At 38.7% G+C, this 13,209-nt stretch overlaps 1 protein-coding gene across 2 annotated transcripts in view; it reads right to left on the bottom strand.

Moving 5' to 3' along the window:
• PARD3B (par-3 family cell polarity regulator beta) overlaps positions 1-13,209 on the bottom strand; it is a 1,037,929-nt gene that overhangs the window by 640,589 nt on the left and 384,131 nt on the right. For both annotated transcript variants that reach the window (XM_059928520.1, XM_059928522.1), the window contains exon 3: positions 8,462-8,633. In XM_059928520.1, coding sequence (XP_059784503.1) covers positions 8,462-8,633 — 172 coding nt within the window. The remainder of the gene's footprint in view (positions 1-8,461; positions 8,634-13,209) is intronic.

The following is a 13,209-nucleotide window of genomic DNA, read 5'->3' as shown; positions in this document are numbered from 1 at the left end:
CACACACACACACACACAAAGAAAAAGTCCCAAAGGCTAAACCTTACATTTAACTTGTTAGTGCAAAAGAGGTATTACCATATTTTGAATTGTTAGCAAGATTCTTGAATTTCAAATTGCAAAAGAAAATCAGCATGTTTATTATAAATAATTTGTCTAGGTGTGATTAGAAATTTATGAGAAATGTAATCTATTTTATGGCTACAAAGATTTATATTTATAAAAATTTGAATCATATTAAGAAATTTTTAATACAGATAAATAATTTGAAAGTATTCTGTAACAGACATGAAAAACCCAACTAGGTTCTAAAAGGCAGCAGCTGTATTTAGAGATTCTGCCTGGCCCTGTTGACTGCCTCAGAGAACCTGAATAGCAGAGAGTTGGGAAGTGGTTACAAGAAAGGCCAATGGGAGTTGTAATGACGGGTGGGGAAGGGAGGAAGGAAAGACTATGTGTGTGTATGTTGGGTAGGGGAGAGGAGGATGACAGTTTCTTCTATTAAAAGGACAAACTAGGGCTTCCCTGGTGGCGCAGTGGTTGAGAATCTGCCTGCCAATGCAGGGGACGCGGGTTCGAGGCCTGGTCTGGGAAGATCCCACATGCCGCGGAGCAACTGGGCCCGTGAGCCACAACTACTGAGCCTGCGCGTCTGGAGCCTGTGCTCCGCAACAAGAGAGGCCACGATAGTGAGAGGCCCGCGCACCGCAATGAAGAGTGGCCCCCGCTTGCCGCAACTAGAGGAAGCCCTCGCACAGAAACGAAGACCCAACACAGCCAAATAAATAAATAATAATTTTTTTAAAAAAAGGACAAACCAAAAATGATCAGTGGTCCAGGAACTACAAGGAGGTGAGTATGACAGCACGGCTGAAAATATTTTCACTAGTTAGGGACTAGGCCTCCGCAAACAGAGCTTCACTATTAAAAGCAATCTGCAAAAGAGGCTTGAAAACCCAGGGGTCTAATATCAAGTGAGCAGTAGGAAGGTGACCTTTCATTCCGTTTGTTTATGAGAGGATTTGCAGACTGTCTCAGTGTGGGTCCAGCATCAGCAAGAGGCCAAAGGGGGGATGGTGAACTCAATGGGTTTTTTTTTTTTTTTTTGGTTTGTTTTTTGAGGTCATATAATCAACTTAGAAAATACAGCTGGAAAAGAACAAGAAGGAAAGCTTGGTTTTTATATACTGTCTTACATCTTTGGGGTGAATGGCTAAATGCAAAGTCCCTTTAATATTTTTTATTAGAGTACAGCCAACTTAGTACCAATTCAGGTACTGAATTTAGCCACTAGATATAGTACACAAAATTAAAGAAAAGAGACAAAAGGAAAACTGAGCAGGTGTAAAAAAGAATTGAATTAAGGTTAAAATGCAAAGATAAACTGGATAGGAAATCGAAAAATGAAAATAGTTCTGTTAGGATGATGTTAATTTTTTACTTTTCCTTGCTTAACATTTGATAATTTAATAAATCTCACTGAAAAGACCCTTATAAGAATATAGAATATCTTCAAGCAAAACTCATCGTGCTATTTTTACAAAATGTTATCTGAACTGATTGCTTGTCTATGAAATGTGTTTACACTGACCATTCATCTGCAATCACTCAGGATGCAATCCCGGGTATATTGAAAGCGTCATATTTGAACTATCATTCACATTCGTACTTACTAACACAAACACAAATTATTCCTGTGTAGTAATTACCTTTTAATATTTGTTAGGAGTTGCTTGCCTTTAGATATTCATTTTATTCTTTCATTTAACCAAGTACCTCATGCCCTCTTCCAGAGTATTAAAATTTTTTTAAAATATTCAATGTATAACCTGACTTTCCCTGTACCACCTCCCTCCCCAGCAACTTTTCACCTACTCTGAAAACAAACTAAAAGCCAAAACAATAGCAAAAGAATAATGGTGCCAGAAATGGGTTAGAACACTGTGACCTCTTTAGTCCTGATTTAGTTACCATCATACCAGAAAAGCATGCACACACTTTATAGACTACATGGTTATGACTGATCGATGATAGCCTGGCAAGGTTACCATAGCTAATTACAGCATCGCTCATCTCAGCCTACATGGGAGAAAATACCAGGCTCCCAAGGAAGACAAAAGAAGAGAAAGGAAAACGATTCCATAGCTGTTAACTTTTGAATAATCAGACTCAATAGGAAACAAATAGGATGAAACTCAATGACCAAATGATGACTTATGGATTCATCCAAGCAAATGACCTCAGTTCCCTGGTCATTTCAACTTGGGGTTTCACTGCCCACAGCAGAGAGCTCCCAGTAACAAGGAACCCTCACAGGCTTGGGTGCTTTGTAGTCAGAATTCAAAGGCTCCGCCAGAAGCCTGGCCCAGCCCTGAGCTTTCGTTCTGCTATGTGTGTGGTGTGACTGTGTTTGTCTAGGATCAGATGCCAATACTTAAACTCACATTATGGGCACAGCAGCTACTTACACACTGCAGCCTAATTAAAGGAATAAACTTCCCCCTGCTTTATTTTTTTCCCAAAGATCAGAGCCATAAAGGGATTTGGTTTCTTTAAAAATTCAGACAAACGATCCCACATGTTTCCCTTATTCAGTAAATTAGCCAAAATCAGATAGAAAATGGTCACAGTTTCCAACACTAATCTATGGCTATACCATATGATCTGGGAACTACTGAAAATAAAGAGAACTCAATGTTTTGAAAATAATTATATTATAACAAACATACAATCATAATTTTCCTTTCAGTTTTGAAGAAGCACAAACACACATGGAAACAATAAAGCGTCTGAGGCACCTTTCGGCTTTCAAGTCTCAAAAACAAGAATCACTTTCAAACAGAAAGTATCTCATCTTCAAAGTTTAACACACAAGAGGAGTATAAAGCTAATACCATTTCAACTCCAAACTTTAATCAGATTGCTTTATATCTGGGTAATATAGATCACAAGAGTGGCAACAACGAAGCTTAAAGTACTTTTTATCCTGATACACTGTTTAAATTGCATTGCTTAAATAATTATAACTAAAGACATATTTTCTCGTGGAACCCTAACCCAAAATAGCAAATTTCAGTCAAGAATACTGAGGAAAAATTACCAAAAGTTTCAAAATAAAACTACTAATTAACTGGGGCCATAGGATGGAAATTGACAGGGGCATGGAGTCAGATTCAAATTCAGCTTGGAATTAATGACATTCTCCTGGGACAATCATAGCCCATTAGAGCAAGAAAGGCCTATAGTATAGATGAGAAAACTATGGCCCAGGGAGATATGGCAGTGGCACATAAGGAAGTAACCTGTATGGTCTCAGTTCAGAATATTCACTTCTATAGAATGCCAAATGTGTCCTGATTTATTCTTTGTTTGGAAAAATGTGATAGCTATAGGTTAAATGACTTGTCTGGATACACAGCTAGATCAAATATTGTAGGGTCTGGAACTGGCTCCACATCATTGGTTCTCAAGGGACAAGGATCGGGTCAACCTTGGACTACAGCCTCATGAAGTCTTCTGGGGAACAGCAGAAGGTCAGTTACCACTGACCATAAAGGCAGCATAAGGATTAGTTGGAGAAAGGCTAAAGGACTCTCATTCTTCCAAACATCAAAGTAAGTGTCATCACTAATTTGTCTTATTTACAGAAGGCTCTACATGCAGATACTTGAAATGTCAAAAAGTACAACAGTATCCACAATATGGGAGAAAAATTACCAGGTATCCCAAATATTAGCATGTTTGTTTCAGTGCAATTTTCCCCCAAACATACACACATGTGTGCAAGTGCATGTGTGTGCATACACATGGGATGAAGAAATAGGAGCAAATTCATTTCTGACACAGAAGGATTTAAAAGAAATTTTCTCCATATTAATTTTCTGGTACTTCCTTATTAGCTTTTTATTTACAACCATTCATAGTATATATTTATTGATTTACACTCTATCCCGTTCCAGAAGGATATAAGGTGTTATTTTATCCCATATAGTATTAAAAGGTACAGATATTTGAAACCTACAATTAATCCAAAAGATGTCATGTAGCTGAAAGCCAAGAAATGCAGGTTCCAATTCTACTCCTTTAACCAACTAGTTATTTGACATCACAGCACACAATGAGTTTAAGCTTTTACTTGGTCACTTGTAAAATAATGTTAATTGTCTAGAAAATTGCTCTTATGAAATTCTATGGAATTGTCTATTAACAGATCAGCTTTTCACAAAAGTTGTTCTGAGAGGTGCTAACAATTCTTTTGAGTGAAGGTAGGTTTCTTTGCTGTAGGACTTCTAAACGGTATTAGGATTCTCTATTGCCTACTCAACAGTCTTCTGCATCCCTTTCTTCCCTGCTAGCATAACCAATCTTATGTGTACAAAGAGTGAGTGTGAATGAATTAAAATAGCATCTACAATTTAAGTGTTCAATAAATGTTATTAATTAACTAGAATCAAATATTTGTTGAAATCCCAAAACGTGTTAGGAAGTATCATAGGGCTCCTCAAAAAGACCTGGAAAACTCCTGAACTAGGTGATTTTAAAGTCTAAATGGGCTCTGTGAATATGATTCTTTGCTATTCTACCTGGTGTCTGTTCTACCCTGTCTCTTCTTTCAAATAGACTCTTAGGTTAGCAATCTCTAGTCTACACAGTAAAATGTACTGGCCAACTACAGAAACATTATAATCTTGAAGAGTTAGAATGATTTGCTAGTTAGGGCTGAGTCAGGGCTTAGTCGTTTAGCATTACATTAGAAAATCCATTAGAAAATAAATGGTAGGAAATAATTTAGATGAATGAAGTTGGAATTATGTGTTTGCCCACTTGATTTAAAATTCATCTTACAAATGTAAAAATATATATACCCCATTAGCTAACAGGGTGCAAAACTATGAATCCCTTTTGGTCAGTAGAAAATTTCTTCATCTTTGTATCCCTTCGTTGTTGAAGAATTAAGAAATGCATTTATGGTACACTTACCGTACTATCTTGAAGATTTGGACAAGGTTTCACAAACAAGGGCATATTTGAGCTTGAGTTTAAAAGGTGCATACAATTTCACCAAGTAGAAAAGAGGCAAAGGGGTGAGGCAGGTGAAGGGAACACTAACTACAAAGACACAAAGGTTTGAAAGAAAGTAGCAAATTTAGGAAATGCCAAGTGGCTTGTGGTAGCTGCAGGTTAAGGTGACTGTGGAAGAGAGGCTAGTAATAAAAGTGGGCAGACAAGAAGGGGCTAGATCATGAAGAGCCCCTGAATACGAACTTTCTGCATATTCTGTGTATAAGTGTTTCACCTTGGAAGATAAAGAAAAAAGAGGTGGGCCCAACCACTGTCTGCATGTATGTGGGGGCGGGGGGGGGAAGGCTGTCAGTTTTTAACAGGATACTGATGATGACTAACTTGTACTGGAGAAAGATACAAAAATTATATTGAATGTTGAGTGCATTTTTATTTCAGTATCAGTAAAACCTACACTTTCGGTGATTAACATGACCTAATGGTAAGAACATCTTGATTCCCAATATCTGTTAAATTGTGTCTCCTTAAGTAAGATAAGCATGCGAACCGATAATGGTGAAATTCCCCGTCGTCCTCGATGGATCCCAAGAGCGAGAAAACCAGGGAGAATCAGCCCCGCGTGTGTGGTACCAGCCTGGGCTAATGAGTCCCATGAGAAGTAGAACCAGTTCCAGTGGCCTCTGAGAGCTGAGTGGGGAGCAGAGAGGATGGGCTGGGGCTTGGGGCTTGGCATTTTATATGCCCCCTGTGATGAAGAATCGCTGGAACACACGTGCTACTCCTCCTCTGACTACCCCCTCCCATTCTTCGTCTAAACAAGGTCTCAGGGTGGGCCTGGCAGCACAACCAGGTCACCTCCCAGAAGAGCCATTCATGGATACTTCATCTGCTGCCAAGCATATCCCTCCATCCCTGTGTGCCCAAGCCACGACCACACCCTGCCCTGAGGGCAATGAAAGGAAAACAGAATGGGCAGATACCAAAGCTGGTGGCTTTGCTTCTGTCTTTAATTCCTCTATCTGAGGAACTCAATAAATATTTTTTTTCTTTGCTTTTAAAGTTTCAGAAATGTAAAGTACTGAGTCTGATAGAACCATGAGAGTAGATAAGGGATCATTTCTTCAACCTTCCTCCCTGCCCAAATACCTCCATCTAATTCCAAGGAACCGTCTGCATCAGCTTGCTAACGCGTTTGGACATGGTTCTCCTCGCGGTGGGAAGCCATTGGAAGTTGTTGAGCAGGGGAGTTATATAATCAGCTTTGTGACTTAGAAAGGTAGATCTGGCAGAAGCAGAGATGGGGGAAAGCAGGCCCTGTAAAGAAAGAGGTCAGTTTGAGGCCTCTGTAGTAGTCTGATTGATGGGAAAGCTCTGGCCTGCTTCAATGGTCATGGACATGAAGGCTGAAGAAACTGTGGATGATGGCAAGAAAAGGAAGGAACAGGATATAATGCCACGGTTTCAGACTGAATGGCTGGAAGGCAACACCGACCACCAAATAGTGAAGGCTGGCCAATCTCACCATTTCATCTATGACACTAGGTGAAATGGGATTTGAAGCCAAGGAGTTAAGCATTTTCAGGGTTTGATATATATTCACAAAATGACTCTCAGGAAAATGATATCACTGTATTATTTTACAAAGAGCATATGAAAGACAGCACAGAAAAATTGTTCCTGACACTGGAGCTAGCAAGGGTTCAAATTCTAAGTTCACCACCTAACAGCTATGTGACTTTGGAGGAGTTATTTAACTGCTCTATGCCTGTTTCCTCATCTCTTAAATTAGGGAGATAATAGAACCCAACTAAGTATCACGAGGCTTAAATGAGTTGTTAGGAGTACAGGATTTAGAATACGTGGTGCACTGCCTTGAGTTCTGTGCTTGGCATATAGTCACCACTGAATAAATATTATTTCCTATCTGTGTCTGACCCAAAATCAGCATCGAAGAAGCAGAAAGTCCACCTTCAAAGATGGGGAACCTCAGCTTACTTTTCTTCCTACACTGAACATTATATTGCTCAGATGGTTCAACAAAAGCTGAAAAAGCTAAAGAAAAACAAACTTTTTTCCCTGAGAAAGCTCATGAGAGAAAGGTGAAAAAACAAATTCCCAGGCACAGGGGTACTCTGAAGTTTCAGCCTTTTGAAGACCACAGTGCTTGCTTATAAATAGAATATTAAAACAAGCAAGAGCAATTTTCTCCTTTCGTCTTCCCTTATTGCCTAATTTTCCTCCCATACTATTTGCATAATGGATAAAAAGGCATCCATTATGCAAATGAATGATAGGGCTGTGAGGCTGCTGAAGCCACAAACTTCGCTCCAGATGAAGAGAAGCTGCCACAAAGCCCTCCAACGACCGAGTTCCAGCAGAACTGCTCTGCTAGCTTGGTTTCCAAAAGATAGTGAGAAATTATGAAGATGATGGGTCATTAATTTCCACTTGGTTTATTTTAAAAGGGGCACTGTAGATGCTGTCCAGAAAATTAGTACAAAATATAGATAGTCAGTATTGTGGCATGTAAAATAAACTTTATAATGTATTTTGTTTCAAATGGCAAAAATCATACTGTGTAAAATTTTTACAATTTTAAGCATATGTTTTGCTTAAAAAAAATAAGATTCCCTTTGCAAAGTGGAAAAAAACCTCTGTTCTAGCTTGAGAATTAACCTATAACCGGCGCTTAGAGCTGTCTCAAAATGTATGCGTACATTCAACGGGAATAAAAAATGGTTTTAAGTACCAAAATATTAGTGGATTTTCAAAACTTTATGCTGTTAAACTGACCTAAAATTACCTTAAGAGTTATCACCAATAACTGACATTATTTATCTTGGAGTCATAAATTCACTAAAACTTTAGAAGAATGTTTATTTTCTCTTTCTACCAACACCTTCAAAACAAATATAACAAAAGAGAATTCTGAGCAAAATCACCAGGTTGGAATAAATCAGTAGGACAGAATTAGAAACTAACTTCAAAACGTTTCCCCCAAACTCTGAGTTATACAGTTTGTGGAGGAGAAAAAGGTGGCTAAAACAGAAAGTGACCTTTTATTTCTAGCCTGGATTCCTTGATAACCCTTAGCTTTTTTTTCCAAGTGACTTTTTTCAGGGACTTTTTAAACATTTTAAGCAGTCCTCATATGCTACAGATGAAGCGCATCATTTACAGTCCAACTCCTCCCCAGTAACTTCAAGGATATGCAATTCAGATTCACCTGCAATTCAAGAAAAAACGGCACCTATTGCCTGAGCACCAGCAGCTGCAAAGATCTACGTAAAAAAAAATAATTTAGAGAAAGACAAACCAGGTTAATTTTTTTTAAAGGCAAACACTAACAGGGTAAGTCATAAAGTAGAAGAAACTCATAGCCAGCAAGATGAGGTATTTCAACCAGGTGAAGAGCATACCACGAAAATAACACACCTACCTAATTTCAGAGCAGAAGGGGTTACTTCCATTTCCCCACCAACTGGTTTAAACACAGCCAGCTGCGCAGCCACTTCCGGCTCAAAAGCATCTGGGCTCTGCCGGCCTGCCGGGTTTCCACTGGGGCTCTCAATCTTGTGGAGTGGTTCTTGTTCGTCAAACACAGCAATCAGCTACAAACAAATCCAACAGCACTAATTACTTTGTAGAACATGCATATCACATGGACCCTGTATCTAGCTGAATGTGACCTTCATTTGGTTTTTAAAAAAATGACATCTTAAAACTGAAAACCTTAATGTTACTGTATCACAACTCTTAATTCAATATTATGCCTAAAAGTGCCATGGCCAGGAAATAATTAATGGTTGGTTTGTATATTCCTGAAATAGAGATCCAATTTTGGCTAACCCTCTGGAAGGAATGAAATGGCCACCTCCTCCCCTCACCACCTTTTCTCATATGCCTAAAAGGACTTCAGTATCTCTTTCATTCAAGAGTGCTGCCAAACATGAAAGTTGAATATGCAGGATTTGAACAATAGACTTACACAGTAGAAGAGGACATTCCAGTTTTAGAGAGGTAAAGACGATAAAATCCCTAACTGTAACTGCCTTTCAGACACAATCATAATAAATAGAAACATACATACATGTGTATATTTACACACAATCTGTGTTTATCTTGTACACATAGATATCCCATTTGTATTCATGCCTGTAATTTCGTTATTTTCCTTCATGACTAACTCCATGTTGATTGGTTTAAGTGCAAAGACACTAAACCTCAGAACTTTTAATTATTCCCATCTTCATCTCAATTTTATTTCATATGATAACTATGCTTCTCGTCATTAATATAAAAACGTTTAACTGTCCATCTCCAAGTCATTTTTCTTAAAATAGGGGCAACATATAATAAAATAATCAAGTAATTGGGCAAACACTGCTGTATAAATGGCAGAGGCAGCCCCGCTGAATTTGCGTTTTTGGCCAGCAGACAGCATCACGATAGGAACTTCCAATGGTTCTCATCAGCTGATGCGGCAAAGTCCAAATATGAGCGCAGTAGGCAGCTCAGGGATGTTACTGTCAATCCAATAAAGTGCAGTGTGTGCAAATTTAGAAAACTGCTAGTAAATTTTCAGATATTTTCATTCATTAAATAAAACAAACCTACTTATCATTCAAACATTTATTTAGGAAAGGCACTCAAAGCCCCATTCACAGGGGAACCTTGTTGGCAGTAGTATTAATAACACGGGTGCAGGGTTAACCAATCATAACATCATAAATTCCAAGTTCAGTCTTTCAAAAGAAATGAATACAATTAGGGGTATGCAAATTGGCTATTCAAAAATAACCTTCATAATTGACTACTCATTTCCAGTATGGAGACTTCTTTAATTGGAAAATCCAACAATCCTCTCACCACGGAAAGAAATGCTACTCCCAAGGCATTATTTTTAATTCTTGAAATTGAGCACATACATTTTCTATTTTTAATTGGTAGCATTGATGAACCGATTTGAGATAAGACTTAAATGGATTAATAATGAAAGATTATTCTAGTATAAAACTAATCAGGAGAACTATATCTTTCTAATCATCTGGCCAAAATGAAGAGTTTAACACTTTAAATCCTGAAAAGGAAAACAAAATCAACTTTTAAAATGTGATAGAAGTGTTATTTTCATCACTATTCCTGTGACGTAATTTCAGTTTTACATATTGGTGAATTCTAACACATGCTTGTAACATTTATTTTAATATACTAATCAACAAGGCAAAGTGGCTTATTATACTGGTACTACAAACAGTTTTGTGTAAGTTTTCCCTCTTGCTACATCTTTAAGTCTTAGTATATCCTATGTGCCTGAAATAATGGCGAAAAGAGAAAAAGAATATCACTCAGAAGTATAATACAAAAGCTTAAAATTGATAGCTCATAAATAAATCATTATCTATGGCTCTTATGTAACCTTCTCTCCTTAAAATACTTCACTGTTTTCCATACTATTAGTATATTCACACAAGGTCAGAGCATATGCAGTAACAATGTTATACCTATTTATCTAATGGGAACACAGGGTAGTCAGAGAGTTTGTTTCCCAAAGTGACAGACTAAACAGTAGTTTGTACTAGAATCTAGTCCAATCCAGGGATTCAGACCATACTGTAACCATTTTCCAAAAAGAGCACTGTGAAAAGAGAGGCTATATTACGGAATGTTTACAGTTCCGGGAGGCTGTTATGCCCTAAAGAATGTGTATTCTACTCTTTGGAGATACAGGCAAATACACAACTTTCTCAAAGATGACAGTGAGACCTGGAGGCTCCCCAAATCTCATCACCTCTTTGATTAATTAATTGCTTAGTCTGCCTCCCAATCTCATGATTGACAGGAATTATCTCTGCAGAGCCTACTCTGGATGTCTGGATGAATGGATGGAATAAAGTCTCTACTCCTGGAAAGAAGAGAATCAGCTCCTGAATCTGTGGCGTCCAGACAAAGCCACTGGTACCACAGGTGCTGGCTGATAAGAGACTCTTCATCCAGTCTTCATCTCAACATCTACAATATATCCAGACTTACACTTGCGTCAACACTGATAATTAATTTAAACCCTATGTTGTAGGTCTCTGTTAGCTGGATTACTTGATTCATCAGAGCACCTACATTACTGGTGACACAGTTCCTGGTGGAGAGTGTTACAGAGATATGTAATTAACATAAACCACTGTTCTAAACCCTCAGCAGAAGGCAGACTGATTTCCAAAGTGTCCAGTGTATGAAAATGGCCTTACTCCACCTTTAAACCCATTTAAAATTACCTTTCCCACAGCGATGAGTTGAACATTTAAAAAAAAAAAAAGATTTATATCTTTATAAAAAATTTTCTGTTAAGGTTCCATTTAGACTAAACTTCTGTGGCATGTGGGAGATTTTCCACTGACACCTTAGGGACTGCGGTAACCTCAACTTTATGCAAAATGCAAATAGGCAATATTTGATTTGGATGCCTTCCTCTTCTGCTGCCCTATCCATCTTCTGGTGCCCCTTCTGTTCTCCTTATGTGTTGCCAGTATTTTCATGTCACCCAGTGACATTTTCCTAAGACCACATGATCCAAAATGATCTGTTCAAACAGACTTTACTTCCAATCAAAACTCCCATCCCCACAGATCTCTATCAGCATTAGGCATCTAATCCCCAGATACACACAGGTAGGTCAGCTTACAAATATGCTATTCACTTGCTCATCAAAAAACCGAAACCAAAAACAAAACAACCTTCTCAAGACTCACCCCTACTGATACCACCCCATCTCCCACCTTCCATCTAAAGCCAAATTTGAAAGCTCTCCATAGAACAGTTTCCAATCTCCATCCTCCTATTCTTTCCTGAGGCCCCTCTAGCCAGGCTCTCACCCCTCTCTTCCACTGAAACTGCTTTTATCAAGACCCAAAACAATCTCCACAGTGCTAAATTCAAAGTCGCGTCTCTGGCTTGATTTTAGGGCACAGTTGATCACTGCTTCCTCCTTAAATAGTTTTCTTCACTTACCTTCCAGAACACCACATTCTCTCAGTTTTGTCCTCAAATCCCTGACCCCTCCATTAAGTTTCCTTTCACTTATCTCTACAAATGTTAAAGTGAATACCTCTAAATTTGTGTTGTGATTGAATTTGTCTCATGGCAAAGATATAAGTATATGCTAATAGATTCCACATTTCAATCTCCAACCCAGAGCTTCTTCCTGAAATCCAGGATCATATGGTCAATTGCCTAACCTAACGTGTCAGAAACTGAAAAACTGATCTTCCAAAGCTCCTTCCATAATCTTTTTACATCCCTAATTAATGGCAATCCGTCCTTCTAGTTGCTCAGCCCAAAAGACTTATAGTAATCCTCAATCCCTCTTTCCTTCCCTTTCTCCCCATCTCTCATACACCGCACACACATCCAATTGGTCAATAAATGTCAAAATATAACCAGAGCTTGACCACTTCTTACCCCCTCCACTGTCACCTCTTTGGACCCAGCTACTATAGTCTCTCCCATGGGTTACTGCAAGGGCTTTGTGACTGGGTTCCTTGTTTCCACCCATGCTCCCTTTCAATCCACTTTCAACACAGAAGCCAGTGTGATCCTGCTGAAACCTAAGGCGGATCACCTCTCTCCTCTGATCAGAACCCTGTAATACCTTTCCACCTCACTGAGAATAAAGCCCAAGTCCTTGCAATGCCCTGTATGGTAATGGGCTCCCAGTGAAGGTTCCGACCTCATGTCCTGATCATTCTCTCCCTTGTTCTCAGGATTCTATCCAGCTATGCTATCTTCTTTGTCCCTCTCTGTCTTTACATTTGCTGTTCTCTCTGCCTGACGCAGTCTTCCACCAGATACCTGCATGGCTTGTTCCTCGATCCCTCACCTTTTTATCAAGTGCCAGGCTTTCACTGGCCGCACTATCTCAATTGAAATGCCGCCTCTCCCCCTGCCCCCACTTGTCATACTCCCTTCATTTTTCTTTATAGTATTTGTCACCACTCAATGCTATGTTTTTTTCTTATTTGTCTTATTTATTTGCCTGTTCTCCCTGTAAAACTCCCTAGGAAAGTATACTAGAGTATAAGCTCCAAGAAGACAATGATTTTTGTCAATTTTGTTGTTTGCTGTATCCCTAGAACAGTGAATTAGACATGGTAGGCACCCAACATATATTTGTTGAAATAAAACGAGTGAAAA

This window comes from Balaenoptera ricei, chromosome 7 (genome assembly GCF_028023285.1).
Source record: "Balaenoptera ricei isolate mBalRic1 chromosome 7, mBalRic1.hap2, whole genome shotgun sequence".
NCBI lineage: Eukaryota > Metazoa > Chordata > Mammalia > Artiodactyla > Balaenopteridae > Balaenoptera > Balaenoptera ricei.
Note: the sequence above shows the minus strand (reverse complement) of the source record. Positions and strands in the feature narration are given on the sequence as shown.